This window comes from Amphiura filiformis, chromosome 11 (genome assembly GCF_039555335.1).
Source record: "Amphiura filiformis chromosome 11, Afil_fr2py, whole genome shotgun sequence".
Taxonomy (NCBI): Eukaryota; Metazoa; Echinodermata; class Ophiuroidea; order Amphilepidida; family Amphiuridae; genus Amphiura; species Amphiura filiformis.
Genome location: NC_092638.1, coordinates 66139808 through 66162977, shown reverse-complemented (window position 1 = coordinate 66162977; position 23170 = coordinate 66139808). Strand labels below are relative to the sequence as shown.

At 37.7% G+C, this 23170-nt stretch overlaps 2 protein-coding genes across 2 annotated transcripts in view; one reads left to right on the top strand and one right to left on the bottom strand.

The window, feature by feature from the left end:
* The window catches only part of LOC140163871 (uncharacterized), a 224768-nt gene that overhangs the window by 74203 nt on the left and 127395 nt on the right, over nucleotides 1-23170 (top strand). The window contains exons 26-28 of the mRNA XM_072187185.1: nucleotides 15175-15338; nucleotides 16968-17035; nucleotides 18171-18285. Of these exons, the coding sequence (XP_072043286.1) occupies nucleotides 15175-15338; nucleotides 16968-17035; nucleotides 18171-18285 (347 nt within the window). The remainder of the gene's footprint in view (nucleotides 1-15174; nucleotides 15339-16967; nucleotides 17036-18170; nucleotides 18286-23170) is intronic.
* LOC140164092 (uncharacterized) lies at nucleotides 2719-5913 on the bottom strand. Its single transcript, XM_072187343.1, has 2 exons — nucleotides 5112-5913; nucleotides 2719-3914 (listed from the first exon to the last, which is right to left on the bottom strand). Exons 1-2 carry the CDS (start codon nucleotides 5902-5904, stop codon nucleotides 2926-2928), a joined length of 1782 nt encoding a protein of 593 aa, XP_072043444.1. The 5' UTR covers nucleotides 5905-5913; the 3' UTR covers nucleotides 2719-2925.

The window sequence follows — 23170 nt, the reverse complement described above, 5'->3', positions numbered from 1 at the left end:
TTCATGTAAAACAAACAAACAAACACCTTTGAATTTTGTTCATTTTGAACAATTCCAAGTAAAAACGAAGTTGTTTTACTCACGTTTTTAGTGACGTTTCACCACTACACTAGTGGCTTCTTCAGACTGCAACTCATCACATCGGACTGCTTGCTTTTATAGGCAACAGGAAGTGAGTAGGCCCCCTCGTCCTTGTTTAGACAGGCATGAGAATTTTCAGTTTAAAAACTGAATTCAGTTTTTTTTATAGTCAAAATTTCCGCAACTTTATTTAATTTCAGCCTGTTTTTGGTACTTTTTGGCGCATTTTCAGTTTTTTCAGTTTTTTTTAGGAAAGTGCAGTCTCATGCCTGTTTAGAGTGTCTTGTCCTTTTCGGCGGATCCAGATGGCTTCTTTCAGCCACCTGGTGGTCTTGTCTGCTTCACGATCAATCACTTTTGACCAACTCATCACGCCCTCTACGGTGCTTCCTGTTGCCTATAAAAGCAAGCAGTCCGATGTGATGAGTTGCCAGTCTGAAGAAGCCACTAGTGTAGTGGTGAAACATCACTAAAAACGTGAGTAAAACAACTTTGTTTTTACTTGGAATTGTTCAAAATGATCAAAATTCACAGTTGATATCAACATTCCTAATGAACTTGTTCAAAGAAAGAAAAAAGAAAAACACCTTGCCTCATCCTTTCAAAAGAAAACCAAGTTATTTACAAATATGATGTTTAATGAGATATAATACAAGCAACTTATTAAAATGGACTCCTCTGTGAAGCTTACTGAGAACTCTACCAAAAAGTAAAATCATAACTTCTTGTACATTTCATGTAAGTTAAAGGAGCATTTCGTGATCCTAGCATCCTCTTTTTATGTCATTTTTCAGTAGATATCCACGAAAAAAAAGCTTATTCCCAAAATTTCAGTTGATTCCGATTTTATGCGTTATGCGAGTTATGCATGATTATGTGTATTACACTGCTCCATAGACAATGTGTTGTAATTTCGTTCTGGTGCACCAGAACGAAATTCAAATTTCACGATATCTTTGCTAAACAAATTAATCTGCAAGAAATTTTTGTACATAAACATTATGTAGCCAGAGGTTTCCAGTGATATAAAAATCTCAACTTTTTTGAGAAAAGTGGGGGATGAGGCTATGATCACGAAATGCCCTTTTAAGTTGGATAAAAAAAATTAAATCAAAATGCTACTTCTTCATGGATGAAACATTTACAGACAAACAAACAAAAAACATTTCCTTTAATACAGACAAGCATTTCTTTATAAATTGATAAATGAATGTTCACTGTGGCAAATAAATAAATAAATAAATAAATAAGTTTCTCAGTCTTTTCACTAATCATTTTTCAAAACCTAATTTTTGTGTCAAATTAAACACTAAATCATAGGATTTAAATACAAAGTACAATATAATACACATTTAATTACAGCATCTACAACTAAATGGAACATATGTTACTACAAAATAAAAAATTATAACTCTGATAACATAAATTTTAATCTCTCTACATAATATACAGCAAATAAATTTTAACTCTGGTAATATATAAATTTTCATCTCTTTGACTTATTAATGCCCTGATGAAATACCATTCATTCTTAAGATCACATTAACAGAGCATCCCAATAAAAAGCCAGTACTCGCATCATATTTAAGCTGTATAAAATTCATGTTTTGGTTCTTGTCCTTGCCCGAATCGTATTCTGGAGTTGATCATTTTTGGTTTGTTGGTTTTTTCAAATTCAATTTTCAAGTATAAGTGTAGATTTTAAAGCGCCAACCATTTTTATGATGCTAAAGAAAGTGTCGCTCACAAGTGGTTCTGGCTACAACATATATCTGACAGGCACATTGTAGGGCCCAGTTCGCGAAACTCGGTTGTAAACTTATGACAGTTATTTGCAGATCACAAAGCATTTTATCCCCCAATCACTGTGACTCCTGGTATAATGGGCTGTTCCATTTAAAATACACACTACCCCTGTGGAAGACTTTGGAAATATCTTCCACAGGGGGAGTATGTTTTTCAAATGTAATTGGTCAGGGTTAATCATTTTGAAACCCATACTTCCCCTGTATTATTGTTTTACATATATCTTCCACAAATGGAGTGAGAATTTCAAAGGGAAGTTACCCAAATGTCTATTCTATTTGAAACTCATACTCCCTCTTGGAAGACTTTAGCTATAGCTTCCACAGGGGTAGTGTGGATTTTTAAGTGGAATAAGCCCATTATATGTAAAGGACATTTTGAACTGACACATTTGTATTATTGTTTATTGTTTACGCTTTTTTTGAGGATGAATTAATAAACTAGATGAGTGATTGGATTTGTTTGAGAAAAACAAGTACTTCGCAAAAGTTTGCAAAAGTGATCTTAGTTTATAATTCAATATTACTTGAGTAGTATAAAGATGTTATGTTGCTTTTATTTCTTGGGACACTTTATATAGATTATACTAAACATAGCACATACTGAAGTGAGGTCTATCAAGTAAATTATTGCAAGATAAGTTTATCACATCTCTAGCTTGAGTAGTGAGTCCCTGATAGCAGTGGCATACCTGGCTCCTCCAAATACCGGGATAAAATTGACCAACATGTGTGATGTGCATCCACTATTTGGTATATTTTACACCCAAAAAAAAAAAATGAATGCCATTTAGCAATGAAATTGTACATTTTTACATGCACTGCACACATTTGTCTTGTTTTAAAAAGCCTTAATGTACGATTTCCATCAAATTTTTCGAGGTCATGACTGGTTCAAGGGAGAATTTGTTTAACCTTATCCTTTTTTGCATAATCTAGTGATTATAACACAGACCGGTTCAAGACCTCTTTACAATCTTGAGTGTTATTTGCTATAAAGTTTTACCTGTCTGAGGTCATGGGGTCATTTCAGTGTCACCTACGCCACCCTATCCTTCCCTGTTCTGTCTGGAGATGCTTTTGGTTTCCACATTGTCTTGCTTACCACTAAAGCAGGTTCGACACTGTACTTCAGGATCCCATCGTCATTGGCTACAATCAGTGACCCGTCAGAGGTCATGGCAAGGTCATGAGGAGAATGCAAACCTCGGATAATGCACTGTTGGAACTCCCCGGTACAACTATATCTATGCACATGACCTGTATTTGGTCGGCCTATTCTACCACTGTACTTGTCAATGTTAGGTATACACACCTTCATAGCAATGAATATTTCATCATTTTCGCCTCCCGTTACAAGCCCGCAGAGCCCTACTTCCATGCCGCGATACGTCTTCCCTGTTGCACGCTCTCCGATTTGAGGGCTGATGTTAAACACTTCTTTTCCCTCGTTATTCACAGCGATGACTTTTGTAATGCCTGTGCTTGTGCTGTCATCATAAAAGAGCAGCTGGTGATGGCTGTTGGTAGCTATCCGTGGTAGTTCTTGCGTGTTTCCGTCAACTTGTATCTGGTTCAGTTGCCTGCCATCGGGGCAGGAGTATTGAGTAACGGTACGTTGGCTATCGTGTACGATTAAATTGCCGTCCTTATCGACTGCGATTCCTGTCAGGTTGTTATCAGTGGACGATGCAGCTTGAAAGCGGTTGACAAATTTGCCGTCTCGACTGAAAATTGTGGCGAATGGTGTCGTCCAATCAGTAAGTGCGATGTATCCATCCGCGTTGATTGCAATACTGCCGATGTAGTTGATCTGGTATGGTCGCGGTGGTGTCAGCGCCATTTTGTACATACCCTCCTTGGTTACTATGTAACGATGATGATGTTCAAAGTTGTCCGCAACTACGATGTCACCGTTAGAGCAGCAGGCCACACGGTTGGCTTTGAGCTTTCTCCCGTTCTTATCTTGTGGCTTGAACGTGTTCACCATACGCCATTGCTCGGTGAACTCAGATGCGTTATGCAAATCTGGCCAGATTTAGGATGAAAAAAAGAAAGAAAACAAGATAAAATATTTGACACACTGTACACAATTGTTTATTGGGGTTGTTTAATCTCTTAACCCAGGTGACTAAAAAGGTGGTGTGTTTTTTCTGAAGAAACATTTTTCCTCCAACTGCAACCTTTCAAATTCAAAAGAATAAGAATATTTTATTTCTGTTTTGTTATAAATTCTCAATATTTTGTGTTATTTTGGTGTCACTTACGCAACTAGTAATGGTTATTTATTTATTTCTCAACTTACTTAACCTGGGTGACCAATCAATGCACTATTCTCCCTTGGTTCGCTATAGTATGGTTTTATTTTTTCTTGGGGGTCGAGGGGAAGGTCAACATCACACTCTTGTTATGTTATCACACTCTTGTTATGTTATCAAATGCTCTTGTAATACCTAATTTTGATTATGCTAGTTTTCAGTGTGGTGTAACTTTTCTCTTGGATATCAAAGAAGGCTTCAGGTTTTACAAAATAGTTTAGCTAGAACGATTCTATGTGCTGATATTAGGACGCCAGTAATAGACATGTTAAACTCACTAGGGTGGATCAAACTAAGTGACAGATGGAAAAATCATATGCTTATTCTAACATTTAAATGTTTAAAAAATCTTAGTCCTTCATATTTATCATCTCAGTTTGAATTTGTTCATAATATTCATTCTCATGTAACCAAAAATAATTCGTCTAATACATTGATTGTTCCAAAATACAACACTAATTCTGGATTGCGTACATTTCACGTCAGAGCTGCTCATATTTGGAACAGTTTATCACCAATGATTCGAACTGATATGGAAAATATGTCTTTGAGACAATTCAAAACAAATGTTCTCATTTCATGTTAAAATTCTATGAATTCCTAATTGTGATTGCATTTTTTTTTTAATATCTTATATTGTATCACTTTTATGTACTACTTTATATTATATTATGTTATGTTTTGTATTGACTGAGGGCCTGCTTGGAAAGCTGTGCTGGTCACTGAAGTTGTTACCCTCAATAAAGAAAGAATAAACTAACTAACTGACCGATCCTAGTTTTTTGGCCTTGTTGCAGCTAACAAATTTATTTCCTTTGCCAACATCTACCTTAAATACCATCATTCCAAAAGGTACATATCCAATTAACAAGGAATTTCATAACTTTTTGCTGGTAAATTATAATACCTGTAACTATGCGGTTGATGGATGGTCGTTCTTTAGGATTGGTCCTCCAGCATCTCTTCATGATGTAGGATAGCTCTTCTGGACAGTCGGCCGGAATGGTCGGAAACAGCTCTCCCTTTCCGACATAGTTGATCACCGTCTGCCATTCCTTGTCGACAAATGGTAGCTTACGAGAACATATCTCAAATACGAGCATCCCGTATGCCCAGACGTCTGTATACTTGGAAAAGACAGCGTGATCTCTGTCGTCTGTACGGATGACTTCTGGCGCCCAGAATCGATATGTTCCTTGCTGCGTCGATGTCGTCTGAGAATGATCAACGTCTTTCGCAAGCCCGAAATCGCATAGTTTAAGAGTTCCGGGGATGCCGTAGAACAGAAGGCAATTGGACGATTTCACGTCGCGATGCAGTATCTTTTTGTTGTGTAGGTACTGAATCGCAAGTGCCGCTTCTTTTGCCCATCGTCGTCGCAACTCATTAGGAAGTGGCGTCAATTCATCTTGGCTCAGATATTGGTAGAGAGAACCATATGGCGTGTACTCAAAAAAGATCACCTTTGTAGGGCCATCTGCGTAAAATCCTAACATGTTTACCACGTTATCATGTCGTAATCTTCGTAAGATGTCAATCTCTTCCCTACGTAGATGCGTAAGAACTTTTGCCGCGGCTTCTTTGTGATCCTTGTATTTGGTTTTGAAGGTGGCACGATAAACAACCCCACAGCCTCCTTCACCTAACATCTCTTGGTATTCAAAATCTGATCTCTCTATTGTATCGGAGCGCAGATCCATGGTTTATAATTATGTCTGGAAAGAGACAAAAGGTGTACAATATGAATGATTATCCCCAGTTTTTGTTCCTAAGCAATTTGACACCATTTTGATTGAAATTAGCCAAAAATTAGGTTGGCAGTTAGTGAGAAGAAGGGTGAACTTTTGAACCCCTTCTTTTTCCATTACAAATATATGGGGCATTTCAATTGAATTGTTTTTAATGCTGATTTGGATGGTGGGGAGGGCAAGTCCCATGTTGAACTTTTTATACAATATCATTAATATAGCTTGATTTTTAACCAATTCTCCTTTGTAAAGATGCAAAACTTACAGAGAAAGGGTTCTATAATCCGGCAGGAGGAGAGGGGCCCTATTGGTCAATTTTTGTCAGGAGGCAGTCTTCCGCAGCCCCCCCCCCCCCCATCAGCTGCGCCATTGTGTTGTATATCCCAAATCGGAATAAGAAATCACAATTTCTTATTTCTTGACCCAAGGGCTAAGAGCAAAATTCTTTGGGAGTGGCATCTCTTTTCCTTGCTCTTTTTCTTCATTCTGTCCAGTGGTGAAATTAAGTGGGAGACAGGAGCTGTTTGGCCCCCAGAAACTCTGAAATGGCCCCTGGTTCCATCTCAATTTCAGTTGACCAGGGGACACTTTTCTCACAAAACTGGCTCCCTGGATAGTGAACCAAAAATATCAAATTACGAGCAAATAGTACTCATCCAACACATCTTTATTTTTATTGGCCCCTTGGTAATTGGAAATGCCCCTGGTTCTTCCAAATCTCGGTGAACCAGGGGCCACTTTTTTTGCCAAAGTGGCCCCTGGTTCAAGCTCTCTTATTTTCACCCTTCATTCTGTCAGATAGTTTTCTCTTCATATAGGCCAACATGCTTATATATAAGCTTTAAAGCTTGGGTTGAGCATTTTGCTTCAGCCTGGTCCCATCAGGACCCAAGTGTGTGTCCACCAGGACCGACTGGTTTAAAGCCATATTGCAACATTTGCTGAGGAGGTCGCCCTCAATATTTTTCAAAGTTCTAGGTTTTTTTACACGATTATGTTGTACTTTATTAAACCCACATACCCTGCGAAAATCAAGACCCTAGGTGCTGTAGTTTTGTCAAAATCTGAGATTTTTATTATTATTTTATTAAATTACGATGGAAATATTAGTCGAACGCATGCGCGATGTTCATAACACAGTACGTACAGGATGGTGATCTACACAACAAGAGATCATATAGTAACATGACTGAAGGAGTGACACGTATAGTAAATTCCCATTTTCTTTGCTTTACCTCACTAACTTGTTCTGCTCAAAATTAAAAGGGGATATATCCAACAGTAAAAGCTAACATTTTATGGCAAAGAAATACTAATCTATTTTGTATGAAAATGTTATAATATGGCTTTATCAAACAAATCTATTCCTATACCAATTAAAACCAGTAAAAAATTCTAAAGGCCAATCTCACACAATAAAACTATGATACATTTCCTTTATAAGCCACATAATTACATATTCAGAGCAGTGTGCATCCTAGAACGCATGACAAATTTGTAATACTATATACAGGAAATGCACCTTATGGTCTACTGCTTTGGAGTTTCACTCTTAACGGAAAACATTGGCCTAAACAACCAAAATTTAAGGATGTTCAACTATTTTGTACATGTACAGAAACCCAGAGAAACTCTGACAGAAACATAAATGATTATGTGTGACCATGTCTATGTATTGCATTTAGAAACAGGTTACCATTTTTGACAACTTAAATATTAAAACAAATTTATAAAGCATTTTATTTTGTCAGGGAAAACATGATAAATGTGGTTCAGCACAACTTCAGGTCACACTTTTAAGGGCGTACTAAAGATAGTATAGTGTACCTTTTACAGATTGGGAAAAAAACTACTAGTACTGTATAGGCCTATGCTGTTATTTTTACAAATTTCATGAGTGAATGTGCAAATGCAAAAATAACAATATACGAAAATTCAGTTTTTATATAAAGTTACTTTACACTTTACTGTATTTACTCTATAAAGTTGCCCCCCCCCTTCTATTCAGTGTCGTCCCCATTTTCAACCAAAGATATTTAAAAAATGCTGAAATTCCCATGCTATTATGTGTAAGTAAGCTTACCACAGTCCACACACGAGCGGTAATGGTCAACAATGACATCGCAAAACCCGGATCCGTTTCAACTGGAAGTCATTGATCTCAAGTTCATTCATAGTTTGTCATTTCATCGTGATTTGTTAGCTTACCTAACAATTTTTTTTGGTTTTATCATTGTAAAAATACCCTCTAAATACAGCACTCCAGGGGGTTTAATAGAGGGCGAAATAAACAACTCGAAAAATCCCCAAATCCTGTATGTGAAAATATTAGTTACTCCATATTTTTGCCTTTATCTCAGTTTCAAATTTGCCGCCTGTGGCCCCCAATGGACCAGATTGTGTCACATATTATTTCCTTTGCCTTGTATATTAATCTTATTTCACTGATTTGAAGATTTGATTGAAGCATATTTTTACCTTCTAATCTGCTGCTTTAACTCGAAGTGTCCTTGAATTCACCAACCTTGCAGAACCTCCAATAAAATTCCAAAAGCTTATTCCAGTTCAGTATGTATCATATATCAGCATTATTCAGAAGTTGAAATTATGATAATATCAGATTATCACCTCATCAGTAGCCACTTACACTATGATCACCATGGTTCCCATCTTACATAAACTTAAAACCATTTTCTGTGTTCAAACATTCACCCATGTTTATGGACAAAAATAGTAAACATTCCTCACACTGCAGACATTTAAATGGCATAGTAAATCTGCCCAGTCAATGAATACACACTGCACAAGCATTTGCATTGATTATGCCTGTGTGGGAATTCCCCATACTTTGTTGCTCTATGCAATGCTTGGCTCTATGCTTGACTGTGCAACGATCAAAACAAGGTTGACCTTTCGTACACGGCACTCCAGTGACCTATTTGTAGATCTGATGTCACTGTTGTACATAAATTATATAGGAAAATTTTTCACTTTCTACAAAATAATCAGTATGGAATTATTATTAGGCCTAAAAAAGAAAATTGTTTGATTGGTGTAACATTTTAAAAAAAATTCTAGGGGTGACCTGTAGGTTGGGATTTTTTTTAATTACTTTTAAAGCTGTAAATTGCGTTTGATAAGACCTTGGAACTGTTTTCTTCTGTTTTTTTTAATTAATTATCGGGGTAAATTTTTTTTTTTTTTAAAAAAATTTTTAAAAAACTAATTCTGCAAAAGATAATAGAGTGATAGACCAAAGCTCAAAATAACTGGTAAACAGTTTACTACTCGATGCATATAATTATTAGGATATTTGGCTAGATTCCAAAAATGTTTCAGACAATATACATCACCATAGATACCAACATAATATCAGTAATGACAGTGTACTATGGACCATGTGGCTAAGTGCCAGTTACTATTTATAGGCACTAGTGCACCTGCAGCTGTGAGAGCCCTTATGCTGTGAGAGCACTGGCATGATAGCGATACTGTTTGACCCCACATGACCTTTGACCTCAGATGACCTCGATGTAATTTTTTTCATGCCCCCTTCATACAAAGGATTCCATCTATCAAGTTTAAGCCCAATAGGGCAAAGTTTAAATTTAGCCCTTACATGACCTTTGACCTTGGTTGACCTCAATTTTGTTTTATGATATATTCCCTCGCATCAAGGATTCCACCCACCAAGTTTGAGCCCGATAGGACAAAGTTTGAAATCCATGACCTTTGACCTTTGACCTCGGATGACCTCCATATAATGTTTTTCATGCTCCCCTCATACGAAGGTTGCGACCCACGAAGTTTAAGCCCGATCGGACAAAGTTTGAAATTTAACCCCTCCGTAATGACCTTCGACCTCGGTTGACCTCGATTTTATTTCGCGCATTATATTCCCCTCCTATCAAGGATTCCACCCACCAATTTTGGGCCCGATCGGAGAAAGTTTGACCTTTGACCTTGACCTCCGATGACCTTCAAAACCACATGGCCAACATGCTTTTCCCAAGACCTATCTATATCCAAAATTTCAGCACGATCGTCAAGTGCGCGTAAACGCATAGCCGGACAGACAGACAGACAGATAGATAGATAGATAGATAGATAGACAGATAGACAGATAGAGACCGCTTATTATTTTATTAGTACTAGTGCACCTGCGGCTGTGAGAGCCCAGATGCTGTGAGAGCACTGGCATGATAGCGATACTGTTTGACCCCAGATGACCTTTGAAGTCGGATGACCTTGGTGCAATTTTTTTCATGCTCCCCTAAGTCATACAAAGGATTCCACCTATCAAGTTTTCGGCCAATAGGGCAAAGTTGAAATTTAGCCCCTACATGACCTTTGACCTCGGTTTACCTCAATTTTATTTTATGCATATATTCCCCTCGTATCAAGGATTGCACCCACCAAGTTTGAACCCGATAGGACAAAGTTTGAAATCCATGACCTTTGACCTTTGACCTTGGATGACCTCCATATAATGTTTTTCATGCTCCCCTCATACGAAGGTTTTGACCCACCAAGTTTGAGCCCGATCGGACAAAGTTTGAAATTTGACCCCTCCGTAATGACCTTTGACCTCGGTTGATCTCGATTTTATTTCGCGCATTATATTCCCCTCCTATCAAGGATTCCACCACCAAGTTTGGGCCCGATCGGACAAAGTTTGAAATTTTGACCTTTGACCTTGACCTCCGATGACCTTCAAAACCACATGGCCAACATGCTTTTCCCGATACCTATCTATATGCGAAATTTCAGCGCGATGCGTCGAAGCACGGCGAAACGCATAGCTGGACAGACAGATAGACAGACAGATAGATAGACAGACAGATAGATAGACAGACAGATAGAGACCGCTTATTATTTTATTAGTATAGATTGCTGGTTGAATAAAGTGATGAAAGAAAAAACTTTAAAAGCCAGCTATATATCTATGAATGTATCAAACTCCTGTTAGTTTATTTGAATTGGTGGTGCTAATTTTTCAAATTCAACAAAATAATCTAGAAAATTCTTATTTAAAGTCATATAAAATTAATTTTCCAGTTTCCATCCCAGCCCATATCGTTTTGTGGAGTTGGTCTATATTTTTTGTGGAGTTGGTCCATTTTTTTTCTTTTTCCATGTTGCAGTTAATTTTTTTTGTGTGTGTGGAGTTGGTCCATTTCTTTTTCCATTTTAAAGTTTAACTTCTGATTTTAAAATGCCAAAAATTTATGATAATGATAAAAAAAAAGTTAATTAAGCAGCATGAATCAGTGTAGATGTTTTTGTAGTATTCTAGTCCTCAGAACCTTCAAATAAAAATTAAGTACCTCATCGTTTTCCAAGAATGCATCGAAAAAGAATTGCAAATTCTGCTAGCAGCATTTTTGCATTGAAAATGTTTCAAATACTAGTAAATATAATAAAAAGCTCCCGTCTTCAACTCTTCATCAATTCATGAAAATCCACCAGACAAGAACCAACAAATTGAATTTAATCATCTAGTCATTATATTTTGGGCTATTCCAGTTAAAATCCATACACTCCCTAGTATGGAAGACATCTTAACCACACAGAAGTGTGAATTTCAAATGGGGTTACATATCTAAATGAGTGACTCCATTTGAAACGTACACCCCTCTGTATGGTAGATTAAGGTCATGTCTTCCATAGGGGGTGTATGGATATCAACTGGAATAGCCCATTTTCAGTTGCCATTCATTTATGGCATTACTCAATTTCTAAGCAAGGAACTTCTGTATTAAGGGATCTGGAATGAGCGTTTTGAGCGTTTCGACAGCATTTTTTGTGGGACATGAGAGCACATCAGACCTATCGAATTGCATTCTGAATACGAAGAATGTCTTTCTGATATCAAATAATTTTCATTTTATGAAATTCACGATATAATACAAATTTTATGACAAATTATTAAAATTTGATATTTTTCACATTTTGGAGATATAACAGTCCTTGAAGTAAATTTTATAAATTTAATGATATAGTCTTAAAGTGTATGTAGCTTGGAGGAAAAGCCGATGATCAATTGAAAATTTTGACCTTTCATATTGAAGATATGGATTTTTTCCCAAAAAGACCTAATTTTTTTGGTGTTTTGGGAAAAAAATCCATATCTTCAATAATGAAAGGTCAAAATTTTCAATTGATGGTCGGCTTTTCATCCCACCTACATACACTTTAGGTAGAAATCATCAGATTTATAAAGTTTACTTCAAGTACTGTTAAATATCAAAATATCAATTTTAATGATTTGCCATAAAATGTGTATTACATTGCGAATTTCAAAAAATCGCAGCGCACAGCAAAGCGCGATGCAGTATATTAGTGTCGTTACGCATTCTACGCAAAGCATTACGCTTGGTTACGCGCTCTGCAATACTCGCTATGACTTACGCTTTGGCTACACGTAGACGCTCCACTTTGAGCTAAACAACTTGAAATATTTGGGCAAAAAATGTGATATTTTCTCTTTAAATCGCACTATTTTGTGGTAATAGAATAGAAATAAAGAGTGCAGCATTATCCTTTACACGCAACTAATGTGTCCTCGGCAGTAAAAACGTTTAAATAATGGGTCCGTTCAGGTGCGCCTCACCCATTATTTACGTTTTTACTGCCTCAGACACATTATTTATGTGTAAAGGATAATGCATTACACAGCCGTGACTTAGTCACGGCTGTGTCTTTTTCTTACAGGTTCTTTCTTTCTTTTACCTAGCTGGGGGTTTTCAACCCCCGAGCTAGGTACTGTTTTGCTATCCGATTCTTCTTTCTTCTTCTTCTTCTTCTTCTTCTAGCAACAAACTTCAAAATGCTTCTCCTCCTACATGTTACACCCTACAATTACGTAACTTGCACATATGTATCGGCTATATCCAGTGCCCATAGGGTGCAAACAGAATTGGGATCAAAGGTCATTAAAGGGGCATTTTCGGTATATAACCAAATACCTTCAAAATGCTTCTTCTGCCACATATTGCATAGTAAAATGACGTCACTTACACATGTGCATCGGCTTTACCCAGTGCCCATACCTTGCACTCAGAATTGGGGTCAAAGGTCATTAAGGGGGTAAAATCTTACAATTGCCTTATCTCAACATCTGTAAGGGTGTGGGGCTCAAAATCAGTGACAACAAATCTCATGATCAGGGGAACATTTTACAGGGGTCAGGTCAAAGGTCATGCAGAGGTCAAATTTTCTAAATGCATTTTCTGGACATCTGCAAGGGATACGGGGCTCAAACTCTTGTGACAAGAAACTTACTGACCAGGGGAACACTTTGGAACGCTGTGCAGGGATCAGGTCAAAGGTTATCTGGGTCAAATCTTAGAATTTAATTTTTTGGGCGTCTGTAAGGAGTATGGGACTCAAACTCGGTGACGCCAAACCTCATGACCAGGGGAACATTTTGGAACATTTTGCAGGGGTCAGATACCTCTAAAACACCAACATGCCCCAGCTAGGTTTGTGGTCTATGACCACCATTTGCCACTAGTTCTTTCTTTCTTTCTTTCTTCTGTCACCCATTACATTTGCTCTAGCACTCACATGCTTACATCGATTTTGACCTAACTTGGTCACAATGATCATTGATCAACTCGTGGGGTCAAAGGTCATGCAGGGGTCATAGGGGTCAAAAACGTGATTTCAACTAAAAATGCATCTTCTCCCACAACTTACGTATGACAGCGACGCCACTTGCACACACAATTGTTATTACCCAGTGTCTATGTGGTGTACACAGATTTGGGGTCAAAGGTCATTAAGGGGTCACTTCCGGTATAAAACGAAATACCTTCAAAATTTTTTATTAGCTAAACAAAACAGGACAGTAACAGTATGTTCACACATGAATTGTGGTTACCCAGTGTATATGTGGTATTTTTTTTATTTTTGGGTCAAAGGTCATTAAGGGTCACTTCCGGTATAAAACGAAATACCTTTAAAATGCATCTTCTCCCACAAATTACGTAGAACAGTGACGCCACTTGCATACATGCATTGTCATTACCCAGTGTCTACAGGGTGTACACAGATTTGGGGTCAAAGGTCATTAAGGGGTCACTTCCGGTATAAAACGAAATAGCTCCAAAATTTTTTATTAGCTAAACGAAACATAGGACAGTAACGGTATGTTCACATATGGGTTACAGTTACCCAGTGTATATGTGGTATTTTTTCATTTGGGGTCAAAGGTCATTAAGGGGTCACTTCCGGTATAAAACGAAATACCTTCAAATTTTTTTATTAGCTAAACAAAACAGGACAGTAACAGTATGTTCACACATGAATTGTGGTTACCCAGTGTATATGTGGTATTTTTTTTTTTTTGGGTCAAAGGTCATTAAGGGGCCACTTCCGGTATAAAACGAAATACCTTTTAAAATGCATCTTCTCCCACAAATTACGTAGAACAGTGACGCCACTTGCATACATGCATTGTCATTACCCAGTGTCTACAGGGTGTACACAGATTTGGGGTCAAGGTCATTAAGGGGTCACTTCCGGTATAAAACGAAATAGCTCCAAAAATTTTTATTAGCTAAACAAAACATAGGACAGTAACGGTATGTTCACATATGGGTTACAGTTACCCAGTGTATATGTGGTATTTTTTCATTTGGGGTCAAAGGTCATTAAGGGGTCACTTCCGTATAAAACGAAATACCTTTAAAATGCATATACTCCCACAAATTACGTAGGACAGTGACGCCACTTGCACACATGCATTGTTATTACCCAGTGTCAAGGTGGTGTACACAGATTTGGGGTCAAAGGTCATTAAGGGGTCACTTCGGTATAAATCGAAATATCTTCAAAAAAATTTATTAGCTAAGAAAAACATAGGAGAGTGATGGTATGTTTACATATGAATTGTGTTTACCCGAAGTGTATGTGGTATTTTTCAATTTCGGGTCAAAGGTCATTAAGGGGTTACTTTCGGTCTGAGACGAAAAACCTTCAAAATGGGCCTTCTGCCACAAATAACATGGTGTAGTGATGCCACGTGCACATGTGCATTGACATTAGCCAATGTCTATGGTCTTTTCATATATTTTGTGGTCAAAGGTCATTAAGGGGTCACAACACGGCTGTGTTCGTGGTCTTAGACCATAGCTAAGTCTAGTTACCCTTTATTTCTTAAATAATGTTAGAAATCATCTGACCTTGTTATAATATATTTTATCTTTCATCTTTCAGATTGGCATCCCTTTCCCAAGCTTCAAGGACACTCAAGTTGAACTGAAAAGACAATACAATGACAATTATAGTTCCTCTAGGGGCCTGTTAACTGGCAGTGAATGGTATGAAATACAGGCCTATAGGGCCCTCAATCAGGCATTGGGAAGGTGTATCAGACACAAGTAAGTCTATTCTTTTCCAATTGGGCAGCTAATTAAAGAAGGGCTCAACCATAGTGGGTTATAAACTTCTGATGTTATGATGGGTGCACATTGCTACTCAGGGCTCTTTTATTATAAGACCCGCTATTCAGAAAACCTGCTGGTCAGAAGACCTACTGCATTGTACTTAGCCTGCTATAATCAAAATTGTCTGAGTAGCGGCATTTCTGAATAGCGGCTCTTTTGTTTTATTTTTCTCAACAGGCCTGACAGTCAGAGTGTTTTGGTGTAATTGCAGAATATACTCCCCATTCCAGATAAATACAGCACTAATTTTTTGGGATTAAAAAAATATCCTAATCCTTTAGTTAGTCCTAACTGGCAATAAAAGTAAAATTTTAATATTTTCTTGAAAAAAGAGCCAAAAACATGCATTTTTGTCATGTTTTCTGACAATCAAGTCACAAAAATCAAAGACTTGGAACAAGTCTAAGCATTCAAAATCTTGAGTAGATGCTACAATTTTGCTCTAATTTCCACTTTTTTGTGTTACTATAATTAAATAATGGGTTATAAAAATGAAACATGTCTTTTCCAAAAACTAGAATGCATAAACTGAAATTAGTCTTGGTACAAGTCTTTGAGCTTGATTGTCACAGCATACTGAAAAACACCCTAAAACGCATGTTTTTGGCCCTTATTTCAAAAATTGGCCAAATATTAAAATTTTACTTTAATTGCCAGTTAGGACTAAATAAAGGATTAGGATTTAGCTATGTTTCATTTGGCAAAACAGGATAATATTTTTTTTATCCCAAAAAATTAGTGCTGTTTTTTTCTGGAATAGGAGTAGTCCACCTCTAAACCTGAAACCCTAATTTAGGGCTAAACTAGATTCTGCTATGAAAACTGGCAGGTTTTCTGACCTTCATTTTCAAATTAACAATCTACTTTCTGAGTAGCAAGGTTTCTGAATAGTGGACCATCTGAGTAAAAAGGTTTTCTAACTGATGGGTGGCCTCTCATGGTAATAGTGTTTTGTTGACTTGTTAGTTCCTGGTTAGTCAAGTGAGTGCATTGGATAAATGCACTCCACTCTTAAACCTGCTGGTTCAATTCATCATGTAACAAACCATTAAGCTTACCTTTAAAAAAAGTTAAGTTATAAATCCATTCTACCAGTACCAGGGTAAGTGAAAGTGTTCAGAAATGTCCCGATTTCCAGAAATTAATGTTGTTTCAGGAAATGGGTCTTTAGGGGAATTATTTTTTGAAATATTGATTTGGAAATGTGTGGATTCTCAGTGGCAATAATAGCACATGCATTTCTGTAATACAACAAAGGGTGCCAAGCTGATCCCAGCTGCAAAGTTTTTCTGGATTTTAGTTGACAGGGTACATGTACTGCCAAAGAATGGGCTATTACAGTTGATTTTCAAAGAGGACTATGTGCACAATTTTACTAACACAGGAAGTGTGAATGTCTAATGAGTCGTCCATCCATGTAGTCCCATTTAAATTTAACTCCCCCTTTGAGGTCATGTCTTACACAGGGGCTGTGTTGATTTCAACTGGAATAGCCCAATATAGCTGGGTTCTCATATTATACTTGACTAACATTTCAAGTATTTTTAATCAAACTATCCACAGAATGGACTGGGGAGCACTTATACTGGTAGATGAACGCTACAATAGAAACCCTAAGAAGTACATTAGTGGTAAGTCAACATACTACCCTGTTCATATATAATTATATCCTATCTAACGGCGCACATGATTTGACGAGAGCGGGGCTTTAACAATGTTAATGCTCTGCTGCTTTAGCATGACGATCTCTGTGACTTTATTATTTATCCACAGATTATAGAGTAGGAGAACCCGGACTCCCCATACCACCACATACAAAAGCGCTGTCAGCTTTGGGCGCAAATTGGGGGTATTCGGGTCCTTGCCGACTGCACGGAGAAGAACACAAACAATTCTGCATCTCATCTGAAGCGTACAGGCCACATCAAGTGCGTCTCTCACATGCGCCCATCGTGTCACACTTGCATAACAACGATTGCCTGGAGCGCATTCCGAGGGAAACCAAATACCCCCAATTTTTGCTCCATGCCTGTATCAAGTCCTGGTTCTCCTCTTATGTAGATTTACCAAAAATATTGTGTGCAAAAAAAAAAATTGTTGTCAACACTAATATAATATTTAAAATGGTGTTACCTGTGGGATATTAAGATTATGACTTCCATATGGGGTGTATTCTAATTTCATTATCTAAATTTAGCATCGGGTTCCATACATGTATTTCAAATGTTCATTATTCCAAATATTGGAATTATCAAAACTTTAGAATAACAAACACAATTGCAAATTTGGAGCCATAGAAATTAACAAACTCGTGATATTTATAATGAGTCTTTGGATTATGAGCCTTCAGAATTCAGGTTAAGCATTTTGTAACAATACTTGAATATACATTTTTGCTGCATATCACATTCACTTATGTGTGTGTAGGGGAAACAAGGTGTGTTTTCCAGTAGACTGTTACAGAATTGAGGTCATTTTCATGCCTAGATATATATGATGGAAGGAATATTGATAACAGACTTTGTTATTAGACTTTGTTGAGCAAGTTTTAATCCTTACCCAGGCAAAAAAATGCACTGGTTTGTTTGTGTGCTAGCTGCTCTGGGTGAAGATTAAAATTTGTTCATCCTACATATATCAACCCAGAGAACTGAGTAATTGCCAACAGACATTGTTATTTAGTGCAAAATTGAGAATCTTATTTCTAGTCTGAAAAGTGTGATAAATCCTTCATTTGATTGACCCTTTTCTTGTTCATCCCTGCAGGTCTTTCCAAGTGGGTAAGGGCTAAAGTATATCATCATATACACAGCAGAGATGCTATATGTTCACTGTCAGAGTTTGCTCAGGCTAGACTACTCAAACCATGCCCAGAAATAAGGTAGGATAAATGAGGTAGAATTCCAGGGCGGTACTCAATACAAATGACCATACAGGGATGTGCTGCAAACATGGGTAGTATTTTCAGACTTTCTATATATCAATGACTCTTTCTAGGTCAATTTTCTCAATTTTTGGAAAAATAGCACAATTTTGCCTCACTGTAGCCAAATTTGGAACTTTCCCTAAATTTGGAGGAAAATTTGTAAAAATCAAGACAATTTGTGTTAAATTTGGCCAAAAATTTTGAATTTTGGTATATCGATAGGTCCAAATTTCTTGAAAAATTGGTATATTGATTCCCTTTCAAATTCTCAGTGGCACACCCTTACCCAAACCAAACTTGAGTACCCCCCGGGGGTAAGAATAATAGCTCCGCCATGTTTGTGTATCGCTCATGGAGGCAACTTAATGTACCGGTACCTCTGGATTATTTTGCTAAGTGCCCGACTAACTTTTATTCAAAGTGTGTGGTTATTTTTGTTCTGTGTGTAACATGCTGTTTCGAAAATGTGTGATAAGCACTGCGTCCGCAAACCTTTTTTAACGCTCAACAGAGACTGTTTTTTGGAATTTGCAGGAGAGCATTAAATAGCACTTCTGGAGCCTTCAAGGAGAGCTCTTTGGAGCATTTACAATAGAATGTAATTAGAGAATGGTCAACTAAGGAGAGCTAAACAATAACTCTTCTATATCAGATTTAAGGAGAGTAGTAGAGAGTTATTGCTCTCGCTCTCCTCAAAAGGCAGTCCCTGGCTCAAGCTTAAAGACACAAATTATTATTGTTCAATTGTGAGCTCTTTGTGATAAATGCCAGCAGATTTATCACTGCTCCATACACCACTGTGTTAATTTCGTTCTGGTGTACTAGAACGTAATTCAAATTTGATATTTTTGCGAAACAAATTAATCTGCAAGAAATGTTTTGTACATAAACATTTATTTATAGCCAGAGGTTTCCAGTAGTATAAAAATCTAAACTTTTTTTGAGAAAAGTGGGAGGCTGTGGATCACAAAATACCCTTTAAATGTATTTGTATGTTTTTTTGTAATACACTATTGGAGAAAAGGGACTAAGGGAGGCTGTGGATCACAAAATGCCCTTTAAATGTATTTGAATGTTTTTTTGTAATACACTTTTGGAGAAAAGAGACTAAGGACATCTGCGGGTATGTATGTCTTTGTTTGATGGTGTTTACAAGTGCAACGCACATACACGTGCAGAGACACAAACATGCTAAATGTGGGTATGTTGATGTACTCCACTAATAGAGATTGGAAACACACAAAAGATTGTTCAACATAATAGACTGGTGAAGAAAGTTAAACAGTTACTCTCTACCCATTGGTGAAATCACTGAAATGGGGAGCTGATATGAATATTGTCAGACTATTTATTTACTCAGAGCACAATTTTACTCACCTGAGAGCTTAGGGCGAATGGAAAGAATAGAGAGAAAGTATTGAAGTAGAGGTGGAGAGAAGGGAAAAATGAAATGAAAGGGGCAGAAAGGTAAGATTAACAGAGAAGAAATAAGAGAATTGTCAATTTTGTGATTATTAAAATTACATGTATAGTGAACAGCGCACGGCCTCAGAGGTGTCTTATGTCTCATATATTGGCAAGCACAAAGAGATAAAGGGCAAAAACCATACACTGTCTCATGTATTGGCAAGAACAAAAAGATAGAGGGCACACACACACGGTATCATGCATTGGGAAAGGCAAAAAGATATAGGGCACACACAGTCTCATGCATTGGCAAGAACTAAATGATAGAGGGCACACATACAGCAGGTTCAGTAGGATGTGGAAACCAATTACCCCAGGACAGGTTGCTGATGTGATTTTTCTCAATTACAGCCTGTTTCCCCTGTTTCCTTCTGGATTGTCTTGAATATGTGATCAGATCTGGTCCGATCAGGCTAAAGTCGGCAATAATGAAACTCAGATATAGGCATAAATTAGGAGAAAAAACAATAACTAGACTTAGCTGTGGTCTAAGACCACGAACACAGCCGTGTTATGACCCTTTAATCACCTTTGACCCCAAAATATATGAAAACCCCATAGACATTTGCTAATGTCAATGCACGTGTCCATGTGGCATCACTTTGCTATGCTTTTTGTGGCAGAAGGGGCATTTTGAAGGTATATCGCTTTATACCGAAGTGACCCCTTACTGACCTTTGACCCCAAATGTGTGTACACCATATAGACACTGTGTTATAACAATGCATGTGTGGACGTGGCGGCACTGTCCTACGTAATTTGTGGAAGAAGAAGCATTTTAAAGGTATTTCGTTTTATACCGGAAGTGACCCTTAATGACCTTTTGACCCCAAATAAAATAATACTACATATAAACTGGGTAACCACAATTCATGTGTGAACATACGGTTACTGTCCTATGTTTTTCTTAGCAAATAAAAATCTTTGAAGGTTTTTCATTTTATACCGGAAGTGACCCCTTAATGACCTTTGACCCCAAATCTGTGTACACCCCATAGACACTGGGTAATGACAATGCATGTGTGCAAGTGGCGCACTGTCCTACAGAATCTGTGGAAGAAGATGCATTTTAAAGGTATTTTGTTTTATACCGGAAGTGACCCCTTAATGAGCTTTGACCCCAAATAAAAAAATACCACATATACATTGGGTGACTGCAGATCATATGTGAACATACCATTACTGTGCTATGTTTTACTTAGCTAATAAAAATTTTGAAGGTTTTTCGTTTTATACCGAAGTGACCCCTTAATGACCTTTGACCCCAAATCTGTGTACACAACATAGACACTGGATAATTACAATGCATGTGTGCAAGTGGCGTCACTGTCCTACGTAATTTGTAGGAGAAGATGCATTTTGAGTTGAAATCACGTTTTTTGACCCCTGTGACCCCTGCGTGACCTTTGACCCCACAAGTTTCATGTGACATGTAGGGGCACGGTCAATGATCATTGTGATCAAGTTAAATCAAAATCGATGTAAGCATGTGAGTGCTAGAGCAAATGTAATGGTTGACAGAAGAAAGAAGAACTAGACTTAGCTGTGGTCTAAGACCACGAACACAGCCGTGTGGTGACCCCTTAATCACCTTTGACCCCAAAATATATGAAAACCCCATAGACATTGGCTAATGTCAATGCACGTGTCCACGTGGCATCACTTTGCTATGCTTTTGGTGGCAGAAGGGGCATTTTGAAGGTATATCGTTTTATACCGGAAGTGACCCCTTACTGACCTTTGACCCCAAATGTGTGTACACCATATAGACACTGTGTTATAACAATGCATGTGTGCAAGTGGCGTCACTGTCCTACGTAATTTGTGGAAGAAGAAGCATTTTAAAGGTATTTCGTTTTATACCGGAAGTGACCCCTTAATGACCTTTGACCCCAAATAAAATAATACCACATATAAACTGGGTAACCACAATTCATGTTTGAACATACCGTTACTGTCCTATGTTTTTCTTAGCAAATAAAAAATTTTGAAGGTTTTTCGCTTTTATACGAAGTGACCCCTTAATGACCTTTGACCCCAAATCTGTGTACACCCCATAGACACTGGGTAATAACAATGCATGTGTGCAAGTGGCGTCACTGTCCTACAGAATCTGTGGAAGAGATGCATTTTAAAGGTATTTCGTTTTATACCGGAAGTGACCCCTTAATGAGATTTGACCCCAAATAAAAAAATACCACATATACACTGGGTGACTGCAGATCACGTGTGAACATACCGTTACTGTCCCATGTTTTACTTAGCTTATAAAATTTTTTAAAGATATTTCGTTTTTTACCGGAAGTGACCCCTTAATGACCTTTGACCCCAAATCTGTGTACACCCCATAGACACTGGGTAATAACAATACATGTGTGCAAGTGGCGTCTCTATCCCACATAATTTGTGGAAGAAGATGCATTTTAAAGGTATTTCTTTTATACCGGAAGTGACCCCTTAATGAGCTTTGACCCCAAGTAAAAAAAAATACCACATATACATTGGGTGACTGCAGATCATATGTGAACATACCGTTACTGTGCCATGTTTTACTTAGCTAATAAAAAATTTTGAAGGTTTTTCGCTTTATACCGGAAGTGACCCTTAATGACCTTTGACCCCAAATCTGTGTACACCACATAGACACTGGGTAATAACAATGCATGTGTGCAAGTGGGGTTGCTGTCCTACGTAAGTTGTAGGAGAAGATGCATTTTTAGTAGAAATCACGTTTTTGACCCCTGTGACCCCTGCGTGACCTTTGTCCCCACGAGTTTCATGTGACATGTAGGGGCATGGTCAATGATCATTGTGACCAAGTTAGGTCAAAATCGATGTAAGCATGTGAGTGCTAGAGCAAATGTAATGGTTGACAGAAAGAAGAAGAAGAAGAAGAAGAAAGAACCTGTAAGAAAAAAGACACAGCCGTGACTAACGTCACGGCTGTGTAAAGAAGAACTAGTGGCAAATGGTGGTCATAGACCACAAACCTAGCTGGGCATGTTGGTGTTGTGGAGGTATCTGACCCCTGCAAAATGTTCCAAAAATGTACACCTGGTCATGAGGTTTGTTGTCACCGAGTTTGAGTCCCGTGACTCCTTACAGATGTCCAGAAAATGCAATTCTAAGATTTGACCACTGCAAAATGTTCCAAAAATTTTCCCCTGGTCATCAAATTTGTTGTCACGCAATTCTAAGATTTGACCCCAGGTGACCGTTGACATGACCCCTGCAAGATGTTTAATAATGTTCCCCTGGTCATGAGGTTTGTTGTCACCGAGAGTGAGCCCTATACCTCTTACAGATGTCCAGATAACGCAACTCTAAGATTTAGCCCCAGATGACCTTTGACCTGACCCCTTCAAATTGTTCC

Coding starts and splice junctions, on each gene's coding strand:
- LOC140164092 (XM_072187343.1), bottom strand. CDS start 5,904: ATGGATCTGCGCTCCGATACAATAGAGAGATCAGATTTTGAATACCAA. Junction 3,915..5,111: donor CATCAACCGCATAGTTACAG/GTATTATAATTT, acceptor AAATCTGGCCAG/ATTTGCATAACGCATCTGAG.